General features: G+C 30.9%; 2 protein-coding genes across 3 annotated transcripts; one reads left to right on the top strand and one right to left on the bottom strand.

The window, feature by feature from the left end:
• The first annotated feature begins 445 nt into the window (after positions 1 to 445).
• LOC120083841 (14 kDa zinc-binding protein) lies at positions 446 to 6,842 on the top strand. Its single transcript, XM_039039730.1, has 6 exons — positions 446 to 778; positions 873 to 977; positions 2,924 to 3,010; positions 3,545 to 3,692; positions 6,367 to 6,484; positions 6,583 to 6,842. Exons 1-6 carry the CDS (start codon positions 753 to 755, stop codon positions 6,648 to 6,650), a joined length of 552 nt encoding a protein of 183 aa, XP_038895658.1. The 5' UTR covers positions 446 to 752; the 3' UTR covers positions 6,651 to 6,842.
• Positions 6,843 to 8,280: 1,438 nt separating this feature from the next.
• Positions 8,281 to 12,825, bottom strand: LOC120083361 (probable arabinosyltransferase ARAD1). 2 transcript variants are annotated; one of them, XM_039039093.1, is made up of 4 exons: positions 11,905 to 12,825; positions 9,961 to 10,140; positions 9,775 to 9,849; positions 8,281 to 9,047 (listed from the first exon to the last, which is right to left on the bottom strand). In XM_039039093.1, the coding sequence occupies exons 1-4, from the start codon at positions 12,742 to 12,744 to the stop codon at positions 8,859 to 8,861; spliced, it is 1,284 nt and encodes a 427-aa protein (XP_038895021.1). In that variant the 5' UTR covers positions 12,745 to 12,825; the 3' UTR covers positions 8,281 to 8,858. The 2 variants fall into 2 exon arrangements, with proteins under 2 accessions (XP_038895021.1, XP_038895020.1); XM_039039092.1 differs by having other exon boundaries at positions 9,775 to 10,140; positions 11,905 to 12,824.
• Positions 12,826 to 20,830: the final 8,005 nt, after the last annotated feature.

Genomic DNA, 20,830 nt, shown 5'->3' with positions numbered 1-20,830 from the left:
GAAAAAGAGAAGAAGAAAAAAGAAAAAAAAAACCATTGGAGAACAAGAGGAAGAAGAAGAGAAGAAAAAAAATCACGCGGAAACCCATTGGGAAGAAGAAGAGAAAAGGGAGAAAAAAAAGATAATTATCAATATTTTTAAAAAGTGGGACATTTTTCGTATTGAACCTCTAAAATAGGTCAATGCAGTTTTTTTTTTTTTGAAGGCTCAAAATGATTTTTGACATACTTTTTAAAAGTCAAGGATTTTGACCTTTTGCTTACCTCGTCATGAAGTAGTTTTACAAAATTACCCTTATTTCTTTTTCTTCTCCTTCCACTGCTTTTCTTCTTTGGTGCGATTAACTTCGATGTGACTATGCACGAGCTCTGTCGTGTTCACACAAGCATCTTTGTCTCCTTCTCTCTATTTAGTTTGTGTTATAGAGTGGGAGTGCAAAAGTGAAAATAAGAGAGCGAAATACATAGGAAGGGAAGAGAACTATCTATGAGAGGAAAGGGAGTGAGAGTACAAGGGTGAAAGTAAAAGAGAAAGAAAGAAAAGGGAAAAAAAAAACTTGTTCCATGTTCGTGAAGTTTCTTTTTGGTAATTTTACCAAAATTTAACGTAAACAAACTCATTGGGACAAATATCAATTTTTTCCTCCAAAATTGGATCATTTATCCGGCGTACCCCTGAATTGAACCTAACCCATCAACCGTTTGTTAAACACTCCTTGAAATTTTGGCCACTCTGGTTGATTGAGAAGCCCAATGGCTGCAGGGACATCTTTCTTAAGGTGCTTTTTTTTCCCTTCCTTCCTATCCTCTCTTTCTTGTATCTCTTTAGCTCAATGAATTGTGGAATTGTTTGTTTTCGTATGAAACCGGCAGGCAATGTATAGCTACGGCTACAAGAACATTGGTCACCGCGAAATTGAAACATTCCAGCAACCATTTCACGGCTTTTCTCCTCCCACTTCGCACTCGCTCTCGAAGGTAGACAACCCATTTTCTATGTTCTTACAAGGATTATGTTGAAAATCAAGCGATTCCTTTTTATGGGTTTGGTTTATTTCGACTGTAATATAGGGGAGGGAAGAAATATTATCCATAACTGTTGTGTTTTCTTCCTCCCAATCGTTGAAATATGTATGAGAGGCTTTTTAGTTTCTATGTCTAGTAAGTTTAAAATATCTCATCGTTGACAATAGAAGATTGTCTAGTTTTCTTCAAAAGGGATGGAATCTTCAATCTGTCTCATGGAAATGGGGTTCTGTTACATCAAACTTGATATCTTGAAAAAGATGTTTACCTCATTATTTTGAATTTTTCCTACATCTAGTGTGTGGGTTGATTGGGGAACTGAAGTATTAGCCGTTTTGACTTAGAAGCAGAATGAAATTGAGTTAATAAGTCTATAAGGCTACAAGTGGCCATGTAGCTAAGGCTCTGTGGGATCTTTAAATGGTAGTATGAAGACAAACGATTCTCCTGTGGTTTGTGAATTTCAAGATGCTTTGCAATGGTGAGATGAGATAATTTCATGACTGGAGTACTGTGATGTGTAGATAATGTGATAATTTGGATCGTCATAGAATGAAGGAATAAATTTTAAATGATAAATCCGTTATCCATGATTGGTAAGTTGGTAACCATAGCATTTCTGTGGGAGTTAGTTGTAAATTTAAGGCAATGGTAGCTGGGGACAATGGTTATAATCTATATCTAGTTATGGTCAGTTATTACAACATTCTTTTATGGATACTGTTAAATTGTCAATGTCGTCTCTTTACTAACCACCACAGGCAGCCTTCATATTTTGTCCATGGGACAAATGTTAATTCATATTCCTTGTGGAATTATTTCAAGTTTCAACAGGGATTTTGATATTTTCTTACAACATAATTGAATCATGTCGTTGTCCCTTGATAAGATGTGTAACTAGATTAACTCAGACTTCTTTATCTTAGCTGTTTACTGTCAAATATTTATCCCCCCCATTCTTTATGGATACTGTTAAATTGTCAATGTTGTCTCTTTACTAACCACCACAGGCAGCCTTCATTATTTGTCCATGGGACAAATGTTAATTCATATTCCTTGTGGATTATTTTCAAGTTTCAACAGGGATTTTGATATTTTCTTACAACATAATTGAATTCATGTCGTTGTCCCTTGATAAGATGTGTACTAGATTAACTCAGACTTCTTTATCTTAGCTGTTACTGTCAAATATTTATCCCCCCCACTTCTTTATGGATACTGTTAAATTGTTCAATGTCGTCTCTTTACTAACCACCACAGGCAGCCTTCATATTTTGTCCATGGACAAATGTTAATTCATATTTCCTTATGGAATTATTTTCAAGTTTCAACAGGGGGATTTTGATATTTTCTTACAACATAATTGAATTATGTCGTTGTCCTTTGATAAGATGTGTACTAGATTAACTCAGACTTCTTTATCTTAGCTGTTACTGTCAAAATATTTATCCCCCCACTGGATACTGTTAAATTGTCAATGTCGTCTCTTTACTAACCACCACAGGAACCTTCATATTTTGTCCATGGACAAATGTTAATTCATATTCCTTGTGGAATTATTTCAAGTTTCAACAGGGATTTTGATATTTTCTTACAACATAATTGAAATCATGTCGTTGTCCCTTGATAAGATGTGTACTAGATTAACTCAGACTTCTTTATCTTAGCTGTTACTGTCAAATATTTATCCCCCCACCAACGATAAAGCAATTATGTAATGTAGCAGGATAGATAGGACTGGAGCAAACTTAATGATCAGTTATCTCTGTTTCTGACACCTATAAATAAATATAATGCCATCTATTAAGGTTACAAAAAATTCTGTTTTCCCACTATTCCAATAATCTAGTTGTTCATGTATTGATATAGTTTTTATTGTTGCATTGTATTTTCTCCAGATTGACCATTTGTGCTGGTATCACAAACAATGAAGAAGTTGCTGCTAAAGCAGCTGCATCTCATGCAGACAGTGGAACTCCAACCATGTATCGTCTTTAATAAATTAGTGAGGATTAGATGTTGCTAAAACCTTAAAATTTTATTCTCCTAAAATTGAGCTCGAAGAATTGTTAGCAATATGGGAGTTTATTCACTTGTGACAAGACATACATATGCCAGTGTGAAATAACTATCAACTCTTGAACAAAGCAAAGAGATATGTTGCCTACCTGGATTCAAAATATTAGGTATGAAATTAGGCAAATTCTCCTGTTTAGGGTCTAAATCTATGGCATTATTAAAGCTAACATGTCACAAGAAAACCAAGTCTTGGGAAACAGCCGATGTTTGGTTAACTTGAAAAACCTTGTTCCATTGATCTACCCATACTTGGAGTTGGAGGAATTTGAATTATATTGGAAATTTTTTAATCTTTTCTAGATTCATGTTTACATTCAATAAAGTGATCAATAAGATATTGAGTGGAAGGGCCAATGCTACACGTTAAAAGATTGTTAGATTGATATTGGGCTATTTCTTGGAATTAATTAGCTCCTTATGCTTTGACCTTTCTCCTTCAGATTTGACAAAATAATAGCCAAGGAAATTCCTTCGGACATTGTTTATGAGGATGATAAAGTCCTTGCATTTCGAGACATAAATCCACAGGCTCCTGTTCATATATTAATCATTCCAAAGCTCAGAGATGGATTGGCAGAGCTGGGAAAGGTATTTCTTTCTTTCCTCTTCTTGTTTATTATCTCTATATATATAGTCTATGTTATCTTTAGTCATCATATGCAGCCAACATTATGTTGTTAGGCATGTGTGTCTGCATAGACTTAGTTTCTCTGAAATAGTATATTGAGTATTCCTTTCTCTTATTTCTTTCTTTCTTTCCTTTTATTTATTTATTTATTTCTGATGAGAAACTCGTGTATATAAAGAAAAAAGAGATATATAACCTAAGGGCTGGGGAAGAGTGAAACCCTACCCACAAAAGAACTATAGTAGTGTTTTTCATTTTTTTCCCCTCCAAATTTTGAGCAAACAGTTTAGTTATCCGGTATTATCGTTTCTGGTGAATTTTTCATGCATCAATGGACTATTTGGTGGTAGGAAATCCACATGTCTGACATCTTTAGATGTTTGACATCTACATTACTAGGAATCTGAATGCCCTAAAATTTAGAATAATCACATACAGTTCTACTTAAATATATTTTTCCAAAAGTAACACCTTTATTATACCATGTAATCCTGTTTTCTCAATCGCATTTCTTTTTCCTTTTTCCTTTTTCCTTCCATTTTCTGGTAGTAAAAATTCAAGGTGATAAAAGGGAACTACCTCAATCACGTTTGAGAACTCGTCTTATTCTAGGTGAACCCGCACAATGATAATAAGAATAACCTCCAATAAACAAATTGTTAACAGCCCCAGAAAAACTAAAACAGATTAGGCTTGGAAGATTGATCAAAGATCAAGAAAAAAGGAGAACTTATTCCTAACTTAAAGATTTCGAACTCTCCACAATCTAATTGATCAATCTAGATTGAAAGTCTAAAACATGCATTCTAAACACAAATTTCAAAGAAAACACAAAGCTCGAGAGATTAAACTCTAAGAAAATTTCATTCAAATTCAAAGTCTTCTTGTACATTTAAATTACAAAAGTACATAATTATTTTATACTAATTGAAAAGACACTATGAAAGGTCACAACCTCTCATCTAATTGACTAAATTCATCTAACACCCTTTCAACTACCTCATAAATATAAATGCATGAAATTAAATTGGTTCATAATTCATTAAAGATGTGGATGAATGTGGATTTTCATATTCATAGTGACTCTTGAATGATAAAGTGCCTTTTGAACATGGAGAATTGCAACTCTTCATTTTGGCTTGAAGGTTAGCTTGGATGTAACCCGTTTAATGCTTCAGCTAATCATTACCAATTATTTCCTTACCGTGAGGTGTTGGAGGACTTGAATGGATTACAAAACTAATTGGTAAAGCTAATGTAAAAATCAGTTCGACGTCACAGGTTTTATAGATAGGAAGTCTGATATAGTTAATAGTTGATTATTAGTTGATAATTTTGTTAAATTATGCTGATGGATCGATGATGATATCAAATAACAACCTCAAAATTGGTCCTTAAGAATCAACTTTAACTACATTTACAGGTCAGTGAAAATCGGAAGCATGATACAGGAATTAACAGTGGCAGTTCTATCAAGGGGCCACCCTTTATGTAATATTGTTTTCCATTAAATATAAAAAAATTATTCTTTGATATTAAATATATTTTTCCCATTTAAATCATATGGTAGCGTTCTTCTCTAGTGGCTTGAGGAACGCATTTTGTACCACTAAGCCAAGGATTGGGCCTTCAATTTGGCAACTATTTTTCTTTTAAAAAAAATTATAAATATAGATATTTGTGTATTAATTTAATTTTTTAAGCTAGTGGTTCACCACATATATTTATAATTTTTTACTTTGGATTTTTTTAAATATATATATATATATATAATATTTAATTTTTAATCCCTAAAATTTGAAAATTATGACTAGTATCCATAAACTTTTAATTTTGACTCCGGTCTCTTAAAAATTATCTAATAAATTTATAAATTACTTCCATTCTATATCTAATAGATCTCAAAATACTAAAAATGTTTAGAAAGTAATCATTTTATATAGGACAAAAAATAATTTTGTATTCATTTCAACTTTAAATTTTAAATTCTGTAGCTAATTGATACATTAGTTTTAAAAAGATGTCTAGTCATACCAATTGTGCACAAAATTAAAAGTTTAATGTCTAATATCACATTTAATTTTTGACATTTTCAAATATGTAAGAGACATGAGATATCGTCGATTACTAGCCCCTATGATTCGAATACACATCAATTCTCGGGCTCTGCTGTTATCTGCTACATTCAAAAGGGCAAAATTGGCATTTTAATAATCTACTAAACACAAAAATGGAAAACTAGACATCTATTATACATTTTTCAACTTTAGGAACTATATATAAATACAAAACTAGAAGTTCATGAACTAAATTTCTCACCTTATATACATTTGTACTCTATCCCCTACTTGAAATTCTAGACCTGCCACTGGGAGTCAATATGGCATAATACTATGATGATTCATATTGATGCTTATGATCTTTTTGAGTTGAATGACGTGGAGTGCGAGATTCAAACATTTGATCTCTTAATGAATGGTATATGCCATAACTAGTTGAGGTTTAGGTTGGTCGTGCTTATCATCTCCTTGAAGATGGAGTTTGCTTGCGATCATCTGTCCATGCTGTGTGTGAGCATTTAATAGCCCAAATGTATGTTAATGCAGTAATATGAGCTGTGTTTGTACTCACTAGGCTGAAGCAAGACATGGAGAGATACTGGGTCAGCTGCTGTATGCAGCCAAAATAGTGGCTGAAAAAGAGGGTATTGTTGAAGGATTTCGAGTAGTCATCAACAGTGGTGCAAGTGCTTGTAAGCAATTAGCTTTCAACAACAATCTCTATCTTTTGCAACATTTCTTCTTTCTCTGCTTTTGCTGCCATTTTACTGATCTCTCTCACTCACAACAGGTCAATCTGTGTATCATCTTCACTTGCATGTCCTGGGAGGGAGACAGATGAAATGGCCTCCAGGTTAAAGGCAACTACATTTTTTTGTAATAATATCATAGCTAAACTCTTTTTGATTGTACTGTATCTGCATTCAGTGAGTGAGAACTGAGAAGCTTAAACATAAGAAAAATAAAGGCCAGCAATGACTTTTGCAGATGTGACTCAAATTGGATGGTTGTATCAGCTTATATTTATAAAAGGTGAAGTAGTGTTTCAAATTTTGTTTAGCATAGAAAAAATGACGAAATGTAGTAAAAATATTAACAAAATACCACTAATAAAGACCTAACATTAATAAGCAGAAATTTAAACTTGTTTTGAAAGGGTAGTTTGAATACTATTTTGGTTTTTGACTAAAGGTTTAATTTGATTATTATACTTTTAAAATATTTATTTTGATTATTGTACTTTTAAATAATGACTATTTTGGTCTTTCTTTACAAAAATTTAGCATAACTTTTGTATAGAGTAAGATCACTTTAGTATAAATTTATGGTTGCATTGCCAACAAGAGTGTAACTCAACTGGCATTAGTGTTCATGTTATTAACCTTGTGGTTTGAGGTTCGTTTCGAGAGTAAAAAGGCCATTTAAACCTCTTTTAAAACAAAGTTATTATTTAAACCTAAAAGAATGAAATGTTTAATTGTTATTTAATAAATTTTTTTACATGTGAATATTTCCATAAAATTGAGGCGGATTTTTGATCATATTGAATGAAAGTAGAGCTTATGGATTATTGTAGACCTTGCATTTCCTGAAAACAAAGGATATTTTCCTTTAAAATCGTCTAGATTTCTTTAACTAACACTTTTATCACAAAATAAAAGGAATTAGATTAGTTCTTATAGAAAATTTACCTTACCGACCCTAAAGTTATCAAATGGTACTAAAATAATATATTCAAGTCAAACGAATTAGCATAATCCAAGTTAATTGTGGCGATTCAATTTCTCATCCTCGCCCTATCTGTGTACAAAATTAAAAACTTCATTTCAGTTTCAAACCAAATTTTGTTCCAATGAAAATTAAGGGTTTTGAATCATCAATAGCTTATCTTGCAAATTCTCAAATACTTTGATGATTAGAAGTAAAGTGAGACTTCAAAAATAAACCGTGAAAGATTGTTTCAAGTGTCGTCGAGAGTTACCACCACTCAATTCCGCAGTTCATCTTTTTAACTTTGTCTATCAGGCAAATATCCAATGCAAAGTGATTGAAAGGAGAGAATGAGAGTCAGATACAGCCAAATTGCCTACTCCAATGGCTGAGAAATGAATTTCAATCAAAATGGGTAAAATATGAGGTCTATTCGTTGAGGAACCCAAAGACATGGTCGAGGCCTCCCCTATGATTGAAGAGTGAAATTAAAGGTGATGGGTTAAAAAGGTTATAAGAAGAGAATGAAGTTCAAGATATCGATCATTTTTGGGAACAATTAACAACCAACCAGAATGTTAGTTTTCTCCCTAACAAGAAAATCAAAATCAAAAAGTCATTTCAAACAGACCCTACCCATGAATTTCAGAGCTTGATTTTGCCTTGTGTTCCCCTATCTATCTTTCGCATCATATTGCTTCAATAATTAGCAACTACAAAACTACATAGTATGCATTCATTGAATGAATATAAAAATTGCCCCTATGAAAGTTTGGGATATGTCAAAAAAAGAAAAAGGCCTTCCATTCACTCAAGAATCTCCTTTCAGCTACCAACATCACCACCAAAAACATTGAGAGAGAGACAGAGAGAGTTTAGACATAATCTACAATACAAATTTACCAAGTAAAAAAAGACCACCTGCTCATTGGACATGTTTCTAATGTCCCAATGTCTATCTCAAGCCTACAACAGCTAAGGAAAAATGAAGAAAAACTTCAGTTGAATATGGAAGGATCACAGACCCTTATTCTGTACAATGCACCAAAAATGGAAAAAAAATATAATTACAAATATTACCAGATTATGCATGGCTATGTCAGTTCTACATAACCATCTCAACAGTAAAGAATAGAGAGTAGTAATAAGTGAAAAAGGCGTATAAATATGGCAACCTCTACCTGCCTGGTTAGAAGAAAAAGCAAGCTGAGCTGAGGAATATGGGCATCTCAAGGTTGGAACTAGTAAGACATATAACTTCATCCTCAATTTCCTCCAACTCGGAAGTCTTGGAGCTGGCCTGCCGCTTATATCAAACATTGTTCACGGATTCTCCAGAAATGCATAAATAAAGAGTTATAGTCTGGCCCTGATGCCAGTTTGGTTTGAACAGAGACAAGAGCAGTCTGGTTCGTCACCATCTCTATGAATGACCCTCTTTTCACGATTAATCATTAGCTTAATTAGAGGTAACTTCTGTGAGACTTGGCGCCATATTTCGTTCACTGTGCCATTTGAGTCTGTATACTCAAAGTACCTCTTTACCTGAGTAACATGCATCCAATAGAGGAAACTTTATTAATACGTATGAGTTAGTTATTTCTTTTTTTGATGAAGAAACAATTTCTGCATGACTATTTATTCGAAGTAACACATTGTAACTTCTCTGTTCATGTTTCAAGCAAGTTTTCATAGTTTAAATTGTCAAGTGTTTAGTTTTAAAGAAAAAAACAAATAAAAAATACAGCCAGATTGGATTAACAAGGGAAAAAGAATCTCTTATTAGTCAGCACTATTTGTACCCATTTGGATAAAGGTTTAAAACGAAACACACACAAAAGAGAGACAGACAGCACTAACAGAAGTAGAATGACTTGAAACTGTTGGAATCTTTGTGTACATATTAGTTGTCAATATTGTTTAGTATTTATTACCTTCATTTTTTCTCCTTATGATAGGGTGGGTCTTTCTCCTATATATGGAGACCTAAGTTGCAGATAGTAATACAATAGAATATTATTATTCTATCCAATTTAATATGATATCAAAGTAAGAGGTCCAATTTTCAAACTCCTATAATGTCATTTACTCCTCAACTAATATTGATTTCCATTTGCTGGACTTTTAATAAATTTTCAAGTGAGAAGTGTTAAAAATATAGATATAAGATTAAATTTACCCTAACTCATCTACTTAAGCTTTTGGGGTTTTATGATCATTTAACATATAAAAGTTTATGGGAAGAAAAGAAGTTATCACACATAGTACTAACCTCTTTCATTTCTCTCTGATACTCCAAAATCCTCTCTTTAGATATTCTCCTCAGCTTTGAAATTAGAAACCTAGGCTTCACAGCAGAAACCGAATCAAAAAATACTGCAATCTTGGAGTAATCTATAACATCTTCAAAAGGCAGCTCAATACTATCACTGACAATCACTGGTACACATAAGCTTACTACAGAATCAAAAAGTCGACATGCAGAGGGAGTGTCACCAGCTGGATTCAAGCAGAACTTAGATGTATGCATCCCATGTGTAGCAGCACGCCGACTTTCTCGTGATTGTGTTCCATGTTTGATTATGACATCCTGTTCCTCCTCAAGTATATTGAAAAGCATATCACGTATCTTTCCTCCCTATAAACACACGATAGAATCACCAGCAAACAAATCAGTTATGATCTCAACTTTTTCTTTTCATTTAATAGGAAACTACACACAATATTAACAAGACTAAAAAAGTACAGAGGGTGATAAGGCATCAACTTGAAAGAGGCCAAGGGAACTACTGAAAATTCCTCCGATTAAAAGAAAAAGTGTCATATGTGCAAAATTTTATGGAAAGAGAACTCCAAAGAGAAGATTTGTAACTATAATCTCTAAAAAGAAAGAAAATAAATAAATAAATAAATAACACCCGTAAATAATTGTAACAAAAGAAACATTGTTGTGGTGCAGGCTAGGCTTGCGTTTCTACATTAATGCCAACACATATTATGAAATCATAAACTAGGCCTAGGAACATGAGTTACAATGACATTCATAACATGTAATGAGCAACGGAAGCAAAATTAGAATAATAGAGTGATAAACTCTGGTTTCTTCTACCTATAACCAGTGTAAGAAAAATAGTCCAGAGCTTGAAGGATAATCAATTAGGGTGAACTTAATGATCGATTGTGCATAAGTGATTCTTCATGAACTTGAAGTTGATTTTTTTTCCTTTTTTTTTTTTGTTTTGCAAGGATTCAAGTGCGTTAATTTTTTTTTTTTTTTTCTCTTCCTCATGCATCGGGATATGCTTGGTAATAGAGCTCCCAAGACGAGAGTGAATTTTTTGAAGTGTTGAGTCTTAGCTGCCTTTAGATACTTCAGTTCAAAAGAAATGTGAGCATTTGGAGAATAGAGTAGGGTATTGAGATTGTTTGGGTTAATAGAGTAGGGTATTGAGATTGTTCGGGTTAATAGAGTAGGGTATTGAGATTGTTCGGGTTAGAGTAAAGGGTTATGGAATATTTAAATCTTTAGATTTAGTTATACCTTAGGTTGTAAACTAGTAGAGGCCAGCCTCTCATGTAACTTTAGCTAGATGAAACTCTTTCTTGTAATAGCTAATATGCAGATTAACTCTATATGTCAAATTGGAAGACAAAATTGAATTAACTACTGTGAATCGACTCGTCAAGAGGAAGAAAAAGTTGAAATTTAAAGACGGTTCATCCATTCAAGTCTAGGTTCATCTATTATATAGATACCTGAGTTTCCTTTCCTACATCAATTGCCATAAGGTCTATCAATAGTTCAGCACTACTAGTTGTGTTTATGTTAGCAAACTAAGACACTGATTGCAAAAAAAGAAAGAAAATCAATTTCAAATCCCATATGATTAAAAAGGTAAAAAAAAAATTCCTACCCCTAAAAAATCCTATCAAATAAATAAATAATCACAAGTAAATCCATGTTATCATGTGCAGGTAGGGAGGAACTCAAGAATAAATAACGCCCTAGAGTTGGTCCTGGAATGTATAACCATCATATCCTAAACGTAATTGAACTAAGGGCCCTCAATTCACTGTCCTTGTCAGCTAACAGTAAAATTGAAGGAACCTTGAAAGAACAGATGAAAACTTCTACTGCCAACTTTTAGTGGGACCAGCTGCAGTGTTCTAGAGCTTAATCCTAAAAGGTTACATCCAACGTCTACTAAGAGTTTGTCATCTTACCACACAAGTTTCTTTCAGACATGCAATTCCCTCCCCATGAGGATCAACCATGCAATTCTTCACAACTTTCTAAACCATAAAGCTAATGCATAATAACAAACAGAAAGCTAAAAGGAACAATGATAGATGAATCCTTAACAACATCCATTGTTAATTTCAAGACATTGCATAAATATACCTCTTTACGGTATCGATTGCCCATGAAGAACAATAAAGTCTTGCGATTCTCAACTCCAATGTCACCATTATAAGTATTGATCCTATGTGAGTATGGTAAAATCACGTCCTTAACTAGCGAGGCTTGGTCAGCCCTCAACCGCCCGAAATCCGAAACGAGCAGTATACTGTTCTTAACCCTATCAATTACCCTGTATAATGCATTCGGGTCCTGAGCTATAATGACGTGATCCCGCCCATTGTTCCGCTTCCAGTACTCCTGCTTCTCCAACCACTCCATGAAAGCATCCTGCGTCTCCTCATCACTGTACACAAGCTTCCGCTGCTGCTGATCCGGCCCTGTTGCAGGTCGGATAGGGTTGACAATCAAGCTTAAGGACGAGAAGAACGGTACATAAAACAAATCCGCTTCCTCCGGATCGAACACCCTAACCACAGCAGACCCAATCCGCTCCGACTCCGGTCGAAGCAGATCCGTGAAGAGAAACCACTCCGCCATATGCTGATGGCCTGGATACTTAAGGTCCGTGACTTTAGCGACGGATTTTCCTCCGCGAGCTATGCCGTGATTCTCAATTACACCGTACGTAAACCTGGTGGGGACATCGTAGAGGTAAATCTTGACCGGAGAGACGGATTTCCCGGAAGTATTGAGGAGATCAGTGTCTTGGGAACCAAATTCGTCGGAGACCATGACGGAATTGGCAGTGCTGAAGGGGAAGGAGCGGTCGAGCTTGAGAGTGGCTGTGGAGCTGATGAAGGTGTTGACGATGGCATATAGGGCGAGAATAAAGCAGAGAGAAGCTAGGGTTCGCTTGAGGAGAGAAGATTTTCGCGCCATTGTTGGGGAGAAATCGAAGCTGAGTTTGAGAATTTTGTAGAACCAAAGAAGGAAGAAACTGAGGAAGACTAAATAGCAGGTTCTTCCAGGCTTTAATGGCGGAATATAGTAAAGCGCGTGAAGAACACCTTCGATTGTCTGCGAGTGGAAAATATAATTTTGAAAATTCAATATATCTTTTCCTTTTCCCTCTTATCTCGTGATTTCTGTCAACTTCGGAAATATCAGAAATATGATAAAATTTGGAATATCTTTTTAAATGGGTAGTTTTTTAAATGTCAAAATTTTTGAAAATATTTTCAAGTAAAAAAATATCTTTTTAATTTCAAGAATAGATGCAATTGGTCCCTATAATTTCAATTTAACATTAATTCTTCAATTTTGAAAAATAGATTTAAAAGATCCCTATTATAATAATTAAGTATTTTTATATTATTAAAATATTTTTAAATTAAAAAAAATTAGAAATTATTTGTTGGCTTTATCATATGTTTGGATTGAACACAGACTCAAGGGGAAGAAGAAGAAAGAATTTTGATGCTTGAACATGAATGTTATTTTTTCTTAGATTGGGAGGGAATGGTGGGAGGTTGAGGGAGGGGATTGAGGGGAGAGAAGTGAGAGAAAGGGGAGAAAGGCTTTTTTTTTTTTTTTTTTCAATTTTTTCTAATTTAAAAATATTTTAATAATATAAAAAATACTTAATCATTATAGGGACCTTTTAAACCTATTTTTTAAAAAGATGGACTAAATTGTTTAAATTAAAAGGACCAACTATTCTTAAAAATTTAAGGACTAAAAATGTGTTTTTTTTTCTATTTTCAAATATAACAAAATATCACTCTGATATTGATTGCTATCTATTATTTTTATTATTGGTAGAATTCTACTATATTTAAAAATATTTTCAATCATTTTCTATATTTAAAAACAACCGATTTCAAAATATATATTATAACAATAATAATGGAAAATACTTATTTCTTTTTTATTTTTTCAGTTTATGTAATATCCACTTGTTTTTTTGAAAAAAGAAATGTTAGGTTGTGAAATTAATTATATTTTGCCATAACTTGTGAGCTAAACAATAAACATGCTCACGTGGGTTTCCTTAAATTTTTATCTAATATATTATTTAATTCTTAAAATAAAATCGTAAATTTGTTCCAACCTATTAATCACTAAATTGAAAGTTTAATAATATATTAGATATTTTATAAAGTTTAGAAATTAAACAAATACAAATCTCAAAGTTTAGAAACTAAACTTATAATTTTACCATTTTTCTTAGTATTTTGTGAGTTTTAAAATTATTTTTTATTAGGATTACTTGCATAAATGGCAAAACAGGTTAGGATAATTAAGTCCATAACCCACACTTTTTATGTTTACAAAAATAACAAAATTCAACCCAGCACAGAAAAGAAATGTCCACCACTACATTATCCTGCTGTTCACGGCACAATTTCCTAAAATTTAGGATTTTATTTCATCCCAATTTTTCCTTCTTTCCTCTTCACAATTGATTTGATTTTTTTAAAAATAAATAAATAATAATAATAATAATAATCTAACCAATTTATTTGAAGTAAGTCCAATATTTTTCAACTAATTAATTTAAAGAAAAAAAAATGTACCATTATTGATAACTAATGCTGAGATATAATATTGATATACTGTTAACATAGTTTTTGAATGATATAAATGTTTATACTACTGATAAATTTTATTAATATTCTGTTAATATACTTTATAATGATGCACTCATTTATATTGTTGATACAGTTGACTAACATACCGTTGATATCCTTTACAATAAAACTGTAAATTGATCTACTAACATACTGTTGATATACATGCATTCATATTGTTGATACACTTGACTAACATATTGTTGATACATTTTATCATGAAATTGTGAATAAATTTTACTAATATATTATCAATATACTTTATAATGATATACTTGTTTACATGTTAATACACTTAATTAATATATTGTTGATGCAATTTATAATGATACATGTTTATATCATGTTTATACTACGATACATTTGATTAATATATTGTTGATATAGTTTATAATGATACACACATTTATATTGTTGATGCACTTGATTAACATATTATTAATATATTTTATAATGATACACTTGTTTATATTGCTGATATACTCGACTGACATATTGCCGTATGCTTTATAATGAGATACATCATGTTTATACAGTTGATACACATGACTAATATGTTGTTGATATACTTTATAATAATACACACGTTTATACTATTGATGTACTTGAGATGTAATTACTGACTTTTAAATATTTTTCTTTAGTTATTATCATATTTGAGAGATGATATTATGTGTTAAAAATGAATTATAAATACTTTATATTAAGTAGATACATTCTCCATACATTTAATATGCAATGACTATTTAAATACACCACTTATCTATCTATAAATAATAGAAGAAATTAATATCATTAATATATAGTATATTAATATTATCATTGATATGCTATTAAGTGTAATGAAAATGTTACAAATGAATATAGTGTCAATACTTTTTGAAAGATAAAGTGAATCTATAATCGAAAATTGATACTTTTTAAGAAAGAAAACAGCCAGAAAAAATTTACTTTGCACAAACTTTGACTGAGATATTTGGTAAATTATTGAAAATAAACTGGGTAAAAATGATGATATTATTTGCGGTGGAGCATTAAAAGGAGTCATATCAAAGCCCACAATGGAGTTTTGCTGTATCATTCATAAAATTGTCGAAATATTGAACACCCGCCTAATAAAATTTAGCACGTGTTTAATACATTTTTAAGTATTTAATTTAAAAAATAAATCATTTAAAAAAATTAGAAAATTTGACAACCATTTAAAATAGTTTTTTAAATATTTTTTAATCTATTTTCGTTTAAATAAAAATAATTTTTTTGAAAAACATTTTTTTCTTAAATCAATCTAAACGGACCCTTAATCGTATCTTGTTCTTGTGATGACGAGATTTTTGTTGGTGGGAGAAAATTAGTAACCCACAGGATTATGATTTCAGTTTGTTAAATAGGGTAATTTTAGAATAACAAAAAAAAGTAAAATATCAAAACAAAAAGCTTTGCTATTTTTGCAAAATCTTAAATGTAGGAGACAAGGTTGCAATACGACATTCTTAAATTGTTACCTATGACAAATTCTATTTCGATTAACTTTGTAAATTTTAAATAGATAGCCATTTATTTTATCTTTTTAACTCACCAAGTGAATGAAATAATTCAAACATCTCACCTTTAAAATTGGATACACTTATTTTTAGAGATGTCCATTCTCCCCATGGGAGTTGGGACTTTATGGGGCTTGGCTCGAACAAGATGGAGAATCCCTAATTGATCGGAGAATGGGATGCCGTCCTGATTCCCCACCCTGTCCTGATGAGTATAACACATAATAATAATGATAATAATACTAATAATAATGCTAATAATAATAAAATACTTTTAAAAATCATAGTAGGACAATGTAGTTATTTTCTAATTATCATAACTTTTTCAATATTTTAATATTTAAGATTTTCCTATTATTAAGATAAAAAATATTATAATATTTAAACTTGTAAAATATAAATTGAAGGCTAAACTATAATATTGTAATATTCTACAATTCTAACCATTTACAAATTTGGAATTAATTTATATTATAAAATATTATAATTTTTATAATAAAATGCTATAATATTTTATTTGAATAAAAAATTATATTGAAAATAACTCATTTAATATATAATAAATGGTTAAAAATAAATAAATTAAATTATAAAAAAAAAAAAAAACAAGATTTTTTCCTACGGAGAATCCTTGATCTCATGTGAAATTTTGTGGAGATGAAGATTAAAATAGGATACAAGATGAGAATGGGTAGGCTTCTCTATTTCCGTCTCGTGATATCTCTATTTATTTTGTTTTATTTTTCTTCACAGGTGTGTATCAAATCTTCTATTTTAGTACTTTTTCTTAAAATGTTCTTTTTCTCCCTTTTTAAGCGTTCTTATTAACAAATTTATTCATCCCATCCCATTAAAAAGTGATTCTATTGATAAGAAGATATGATGCTTTTTTTAAAGATTTTTTGTCAACCACTTTTTAGTCATTTTTAATCTTCTCTCAAGGTTTCTTTAAAAAAATCAATCCATTTTTAAAATAATTGTTTGCTTTATTAAGTTGTTTTTAAAAAATGATTATCATTTAAATTCACTTGAGAGGCTATATTAAAACCAATATATTATATATATATATTATATAATATATATATATATATATATATATATATTATATAAACTAGGGGGTATGTGGCTCACCAACATGAGTTGAGTTGATTTGATATAAATGAGTGTTCAAATAACCCGACAATCCGAACAATCTGAATTACCCAACCAAAAATGTAAAGGTTGGGTTCGTTCTGTTCTTGGGTTGGGCTGAGTTAAACTTTTTCTATTTTTGTTGAGTTAGGTTGGGTCGTGAGTTGACTAAAAAGAAATTTGAATTGATCCAACCCAACTCGAATTTTATATATATGAATGAAATATATACATGTATACATATATATATTTCTCTTTGTTTAAAGTTTGGTTACTTTGTGTTGTGTGAATATTCAATATTTTTCTTTTAAAATTGTTATGATATTTGTCTTTGTTAAAGTTTGCAATAAATATCATAAACATTTGGTATTTAAAATTTGAATTTTATGAGGTTTTAGTTATTAGTCATTTGTTATATATAAATTTACATATTTTTAATTAAAAAGAAAAAAAAAAGTTATAACTGGACAACCCAACCCAACTTAACTCGAATTTAAGAGTTGGGTTGGGTTGGGTTGGGTTAGAGATTTACTTGGGTCTTTTGGGTTATCAACCTAACTAATCCGAATTTTCAGGTTGGTCCAAAAAACACCCTCAACCCAATCAAACCAACCCATGTACACCCCTAGATATATTATACCAACTCAATGTTTATCCCACCAATTTTAAATATTAGTGGAGTTGAGTTGGTATATTTTACCAACTCTCCCTTCTTCCATTGTTTTTAATGGCTCCACTCATTGACCACTGTCGACGACTATCGCTATCACACTCTGAGAACTAATTTTGTGCTCCGACAACCACTTCCGATGACAACTTCCACGACCAACTCCGACGATCACTTTCGCGCAACCAACTCCGACAACTACCTCCGAACTCCAGTGACACAACTTTGACGACCACCTTCGCACAACCAACTCTGATGACCAATTTTAGGCTTTATCAACCACCTCCGACAACAAACTCCGACAACCATCTCCGACGAAAAGCACTTTCGATGATCAACTTTGATTACCACTATCGAGCGAACAACTCCGACGACCAACTCAGAGCTTCGACAACCACTTCGATGGCAAACTCTGACAACCAAATTTAATATCACCTTCATGCGACCAACTTCGGGCTCTGACAACTACCTCTGTCAAACTCTTATGAAAATTATATCCAATGATTAACTTCGATGACTACCTTCGTGTGACCAATTACAGGCTCTGAAAACCACCTCTGATGACAAACTCTGATGGCCAACTCTAACACCACCTTTAACGACTAACTTCAGGCTCTGACAACTACCTCTAACTATAAATTCTAGCGAAAATAATCTTTGACTATCAACTTCGACAACCATTTCTAACTATTATAAGAGTGATGAATTTTAAAGTATGTTATAAAGTTGTTGATTATATAAATAATAGTATTTTGTCTACATTAAGTGCAATATTATTTATACGTAAAAATTTGAAAATTTTATTTAATTGAATTCACATATCAAATGAGTGTTAAGAATATTTAGGCAAAAAGTATGCAACATATAACAAAAAAAATGATAAAATGAAGATTTTTTTTTTCTGGAACATTTTTTTAGCAAAAATTATTGAAAAATGGAGAAACTGAAAGTGAAATTGTTGAAAAAATGTGGTGACATCTAATTGGTTGCTAAGATGATGAGAGAGATTCAATTAAAAAAAATCATGACAAAGTAAAAATACAAGCAACAATAGGAAGAAGAAGAAAAAAAAGAAATGATAATGAAATTCATATAGAAAAATTAGGAATCAAAAGTTTTGATTTCTCTTTGGTTTTCTCATTTTATTAACCATATTTCTGTAAGAAATGTAATGGATTAATTGTTGTTCATTATCCAAGAAAAAAAGAAAGAAAAGTTTTAAAAATTAAAAGAAAAAAAATTACAATCCATATTTTATTCAAATAAAGATAGTAGAATTATTGAATAAAAAAGTTTTAAACCAAAAATACTAATCATAAACGCATATTATTTAGAGTTCAAAAGACTCACTAGATATTTTAACTATATAAACTCAACTCTACATCTCAAATATAGACATATAAACTCAGACCAAATAAGTCTACATCCCAAACATAAATATATGAACTAGATATTTTATCTCAATTCAGTACACCAAACAACCTCTATATAAATTTGTTTAGATTCCACTCAAAATGTGGGATATCTATAGAGAAATGCTATTAATTCTTCGTACTCTAATGTGTGAAATATGGTATGATTTATTTATCTTTTTATGGAAACTATGGTATAAATTATATTGCGATGGTTAGTGGATTAAAAAAAAAATCAAAACATGGAATTGCTAATCTATCCACCACATTCACAAATCAACATGTTTAAATTAGAGATCCCCATAAATAAAAGTCAAATGGCATCCAACTCTTATAGTAAACCTAACAAATAAATTTCATCTTATAAAACAATTATTTTAGCTTCATTCAATTTAATAAAATTAAAAACTCAAAGTCGAAATAGACTTGTCGAGTCGAATACAAAGTAAAAAGTATTTAATCCATTTGATAGAAAATGATCAATACATTTTTTTCATTCAATTATCTGATATTTTTGAAAATTTACAAATCTTTTAGACGTAAAAGTGAAAATTTTATATCTATTTAATATTTTATTTATTATTTTTTTAAAAAATAAGTTTATAGATAATATTTCATCTATTATTTTAATTGTTTTTTTATCTTGGTGTTGTCACAAACAAAGTCAAATTTTGGAAAAAAAAAACTTGTTTTTTATTTTAAATTTGTTTAAGAATTCGAGTGTTAGTTAAAAGATGAAAATCATAGTACACAAGTTGAAGAAAACAATTACAATTTTAAAAAACTAAAAACAAAAAATCAAGGCCCTGTTTGGTAATCTTTTGATTTTTTGTTTTTGTTTTGAAAATTAAGTCTATTTCATCCACATAATGATTTGCATTTTTCTTAAGTATAATGGTTGAATTCTTAGCCAAATTCCAAAAAAACAAAAAAAAATTTTTGAAATCTACATTTTTTTAATTCTAGAAAATTTGGCTTGATTCTTTGAATAGTTGGTGAAAATTAGATAAACAAAGGAAGAAATTTGGAGGTGGAAGTAGTGTCCATAGACTTAATTTTCAAAGCAAAAACAAAAAACAAAATGGTTACCCAACGAGATCCAAATTGTTATCAAACGAGACATTAATTACAACCGACACAAAATTCAATTTTATATCTAATAGATGAATTAATTTGTAAACAAATCAAATATGTCAATGATCTATTTGTGGGGTTTTTGCCCTAAAACTCGTAGATTTGTAATAAACATTTTCATGTTAATTAATAAAATAGGTTATTATTTCATTTTGTATTTTCATAACATAATCCAATATTGTGAAAAATCCAAGATTATTATATTTGTAATCTTAACAGTATGTGGTTGATATACAGGTAGATCATGTTCAAATAATAATATCAAATGGCTATAGTTTAAGGATAAGGTTGAGTGTCTTATTTTGGTGATGCTATGGGTACGACTCACTTTGTAATTGTTACAAATGATTAGATCCAAATCGTTCATGTGAAGACATATAAGTGGAGGCATCCTATACAATGAGTTTGTATAAGATTAGATTGCAAAATATTTTCTACTCTTTATAAATCTGTCAATTGAATAGATTAATATTTCATAAGATGATCATATGTGATTCGATCTTAATC

This window comes from Benincasa hispida, chromosome 8, assembly GCF_009727055.1.
Source record: "Benincasa hispida cultivar B227 chromosome 8, ASM972705v1, whole genome shotgun sequence".
NCBI lineage: Eukaryota > Viridiplantae > Streptophyta > Magnoliopsida > Cucurbitales > Cucurbitaceae > Benincasa > Benincasa hispida.
The sequence above is the reverse complement of the archived record's forward strand: the minus strand, read 5'-3'. Positions and strand labels throughout refer to the sequence as shown.

Coding starts and splice junctions, on each gene's coding strand:
- LOC120083361 (XM_039039092.1), bottom strand. CDS start 12,744: ATGGCGCGAAAATCTTCTCTCCTCAAGCGAACCCTAGCTTCTCTCTGC. Junction 10,141..11,904: donor GCAATCGATACCGTAAAGAG/GTATATTTATGC, acceptor GTGTGTTTATAG/GGAGGAAAGATACGTGATAT. Junction 9,048..9,774: donor ATCAGAGAGAAATGAAAGAG/GTTAGTACTATG, acceptor CATGTTACTCAG/GTAAAGAGGTACTTTGAGTA.
- LOC120083841 (XM_039039730.1), top strand. CDS start 753: ATGGCTGCAGGGACATCTTTCTTAAG. Junction 779..872: donor GCAGGGACATCTTTCTTAAG/GTGCTTTTTTTT, acceptor TGAAACCGGCAG/GCAATGTATAGCTACGGCTA. Junction 978..2,923: donor CTTCGCACTCGCTCTCGAAG/GTAGACAACCCA, acceptor TATTTTCTCCAG/ATTGACCATTTGTGCTGGTA.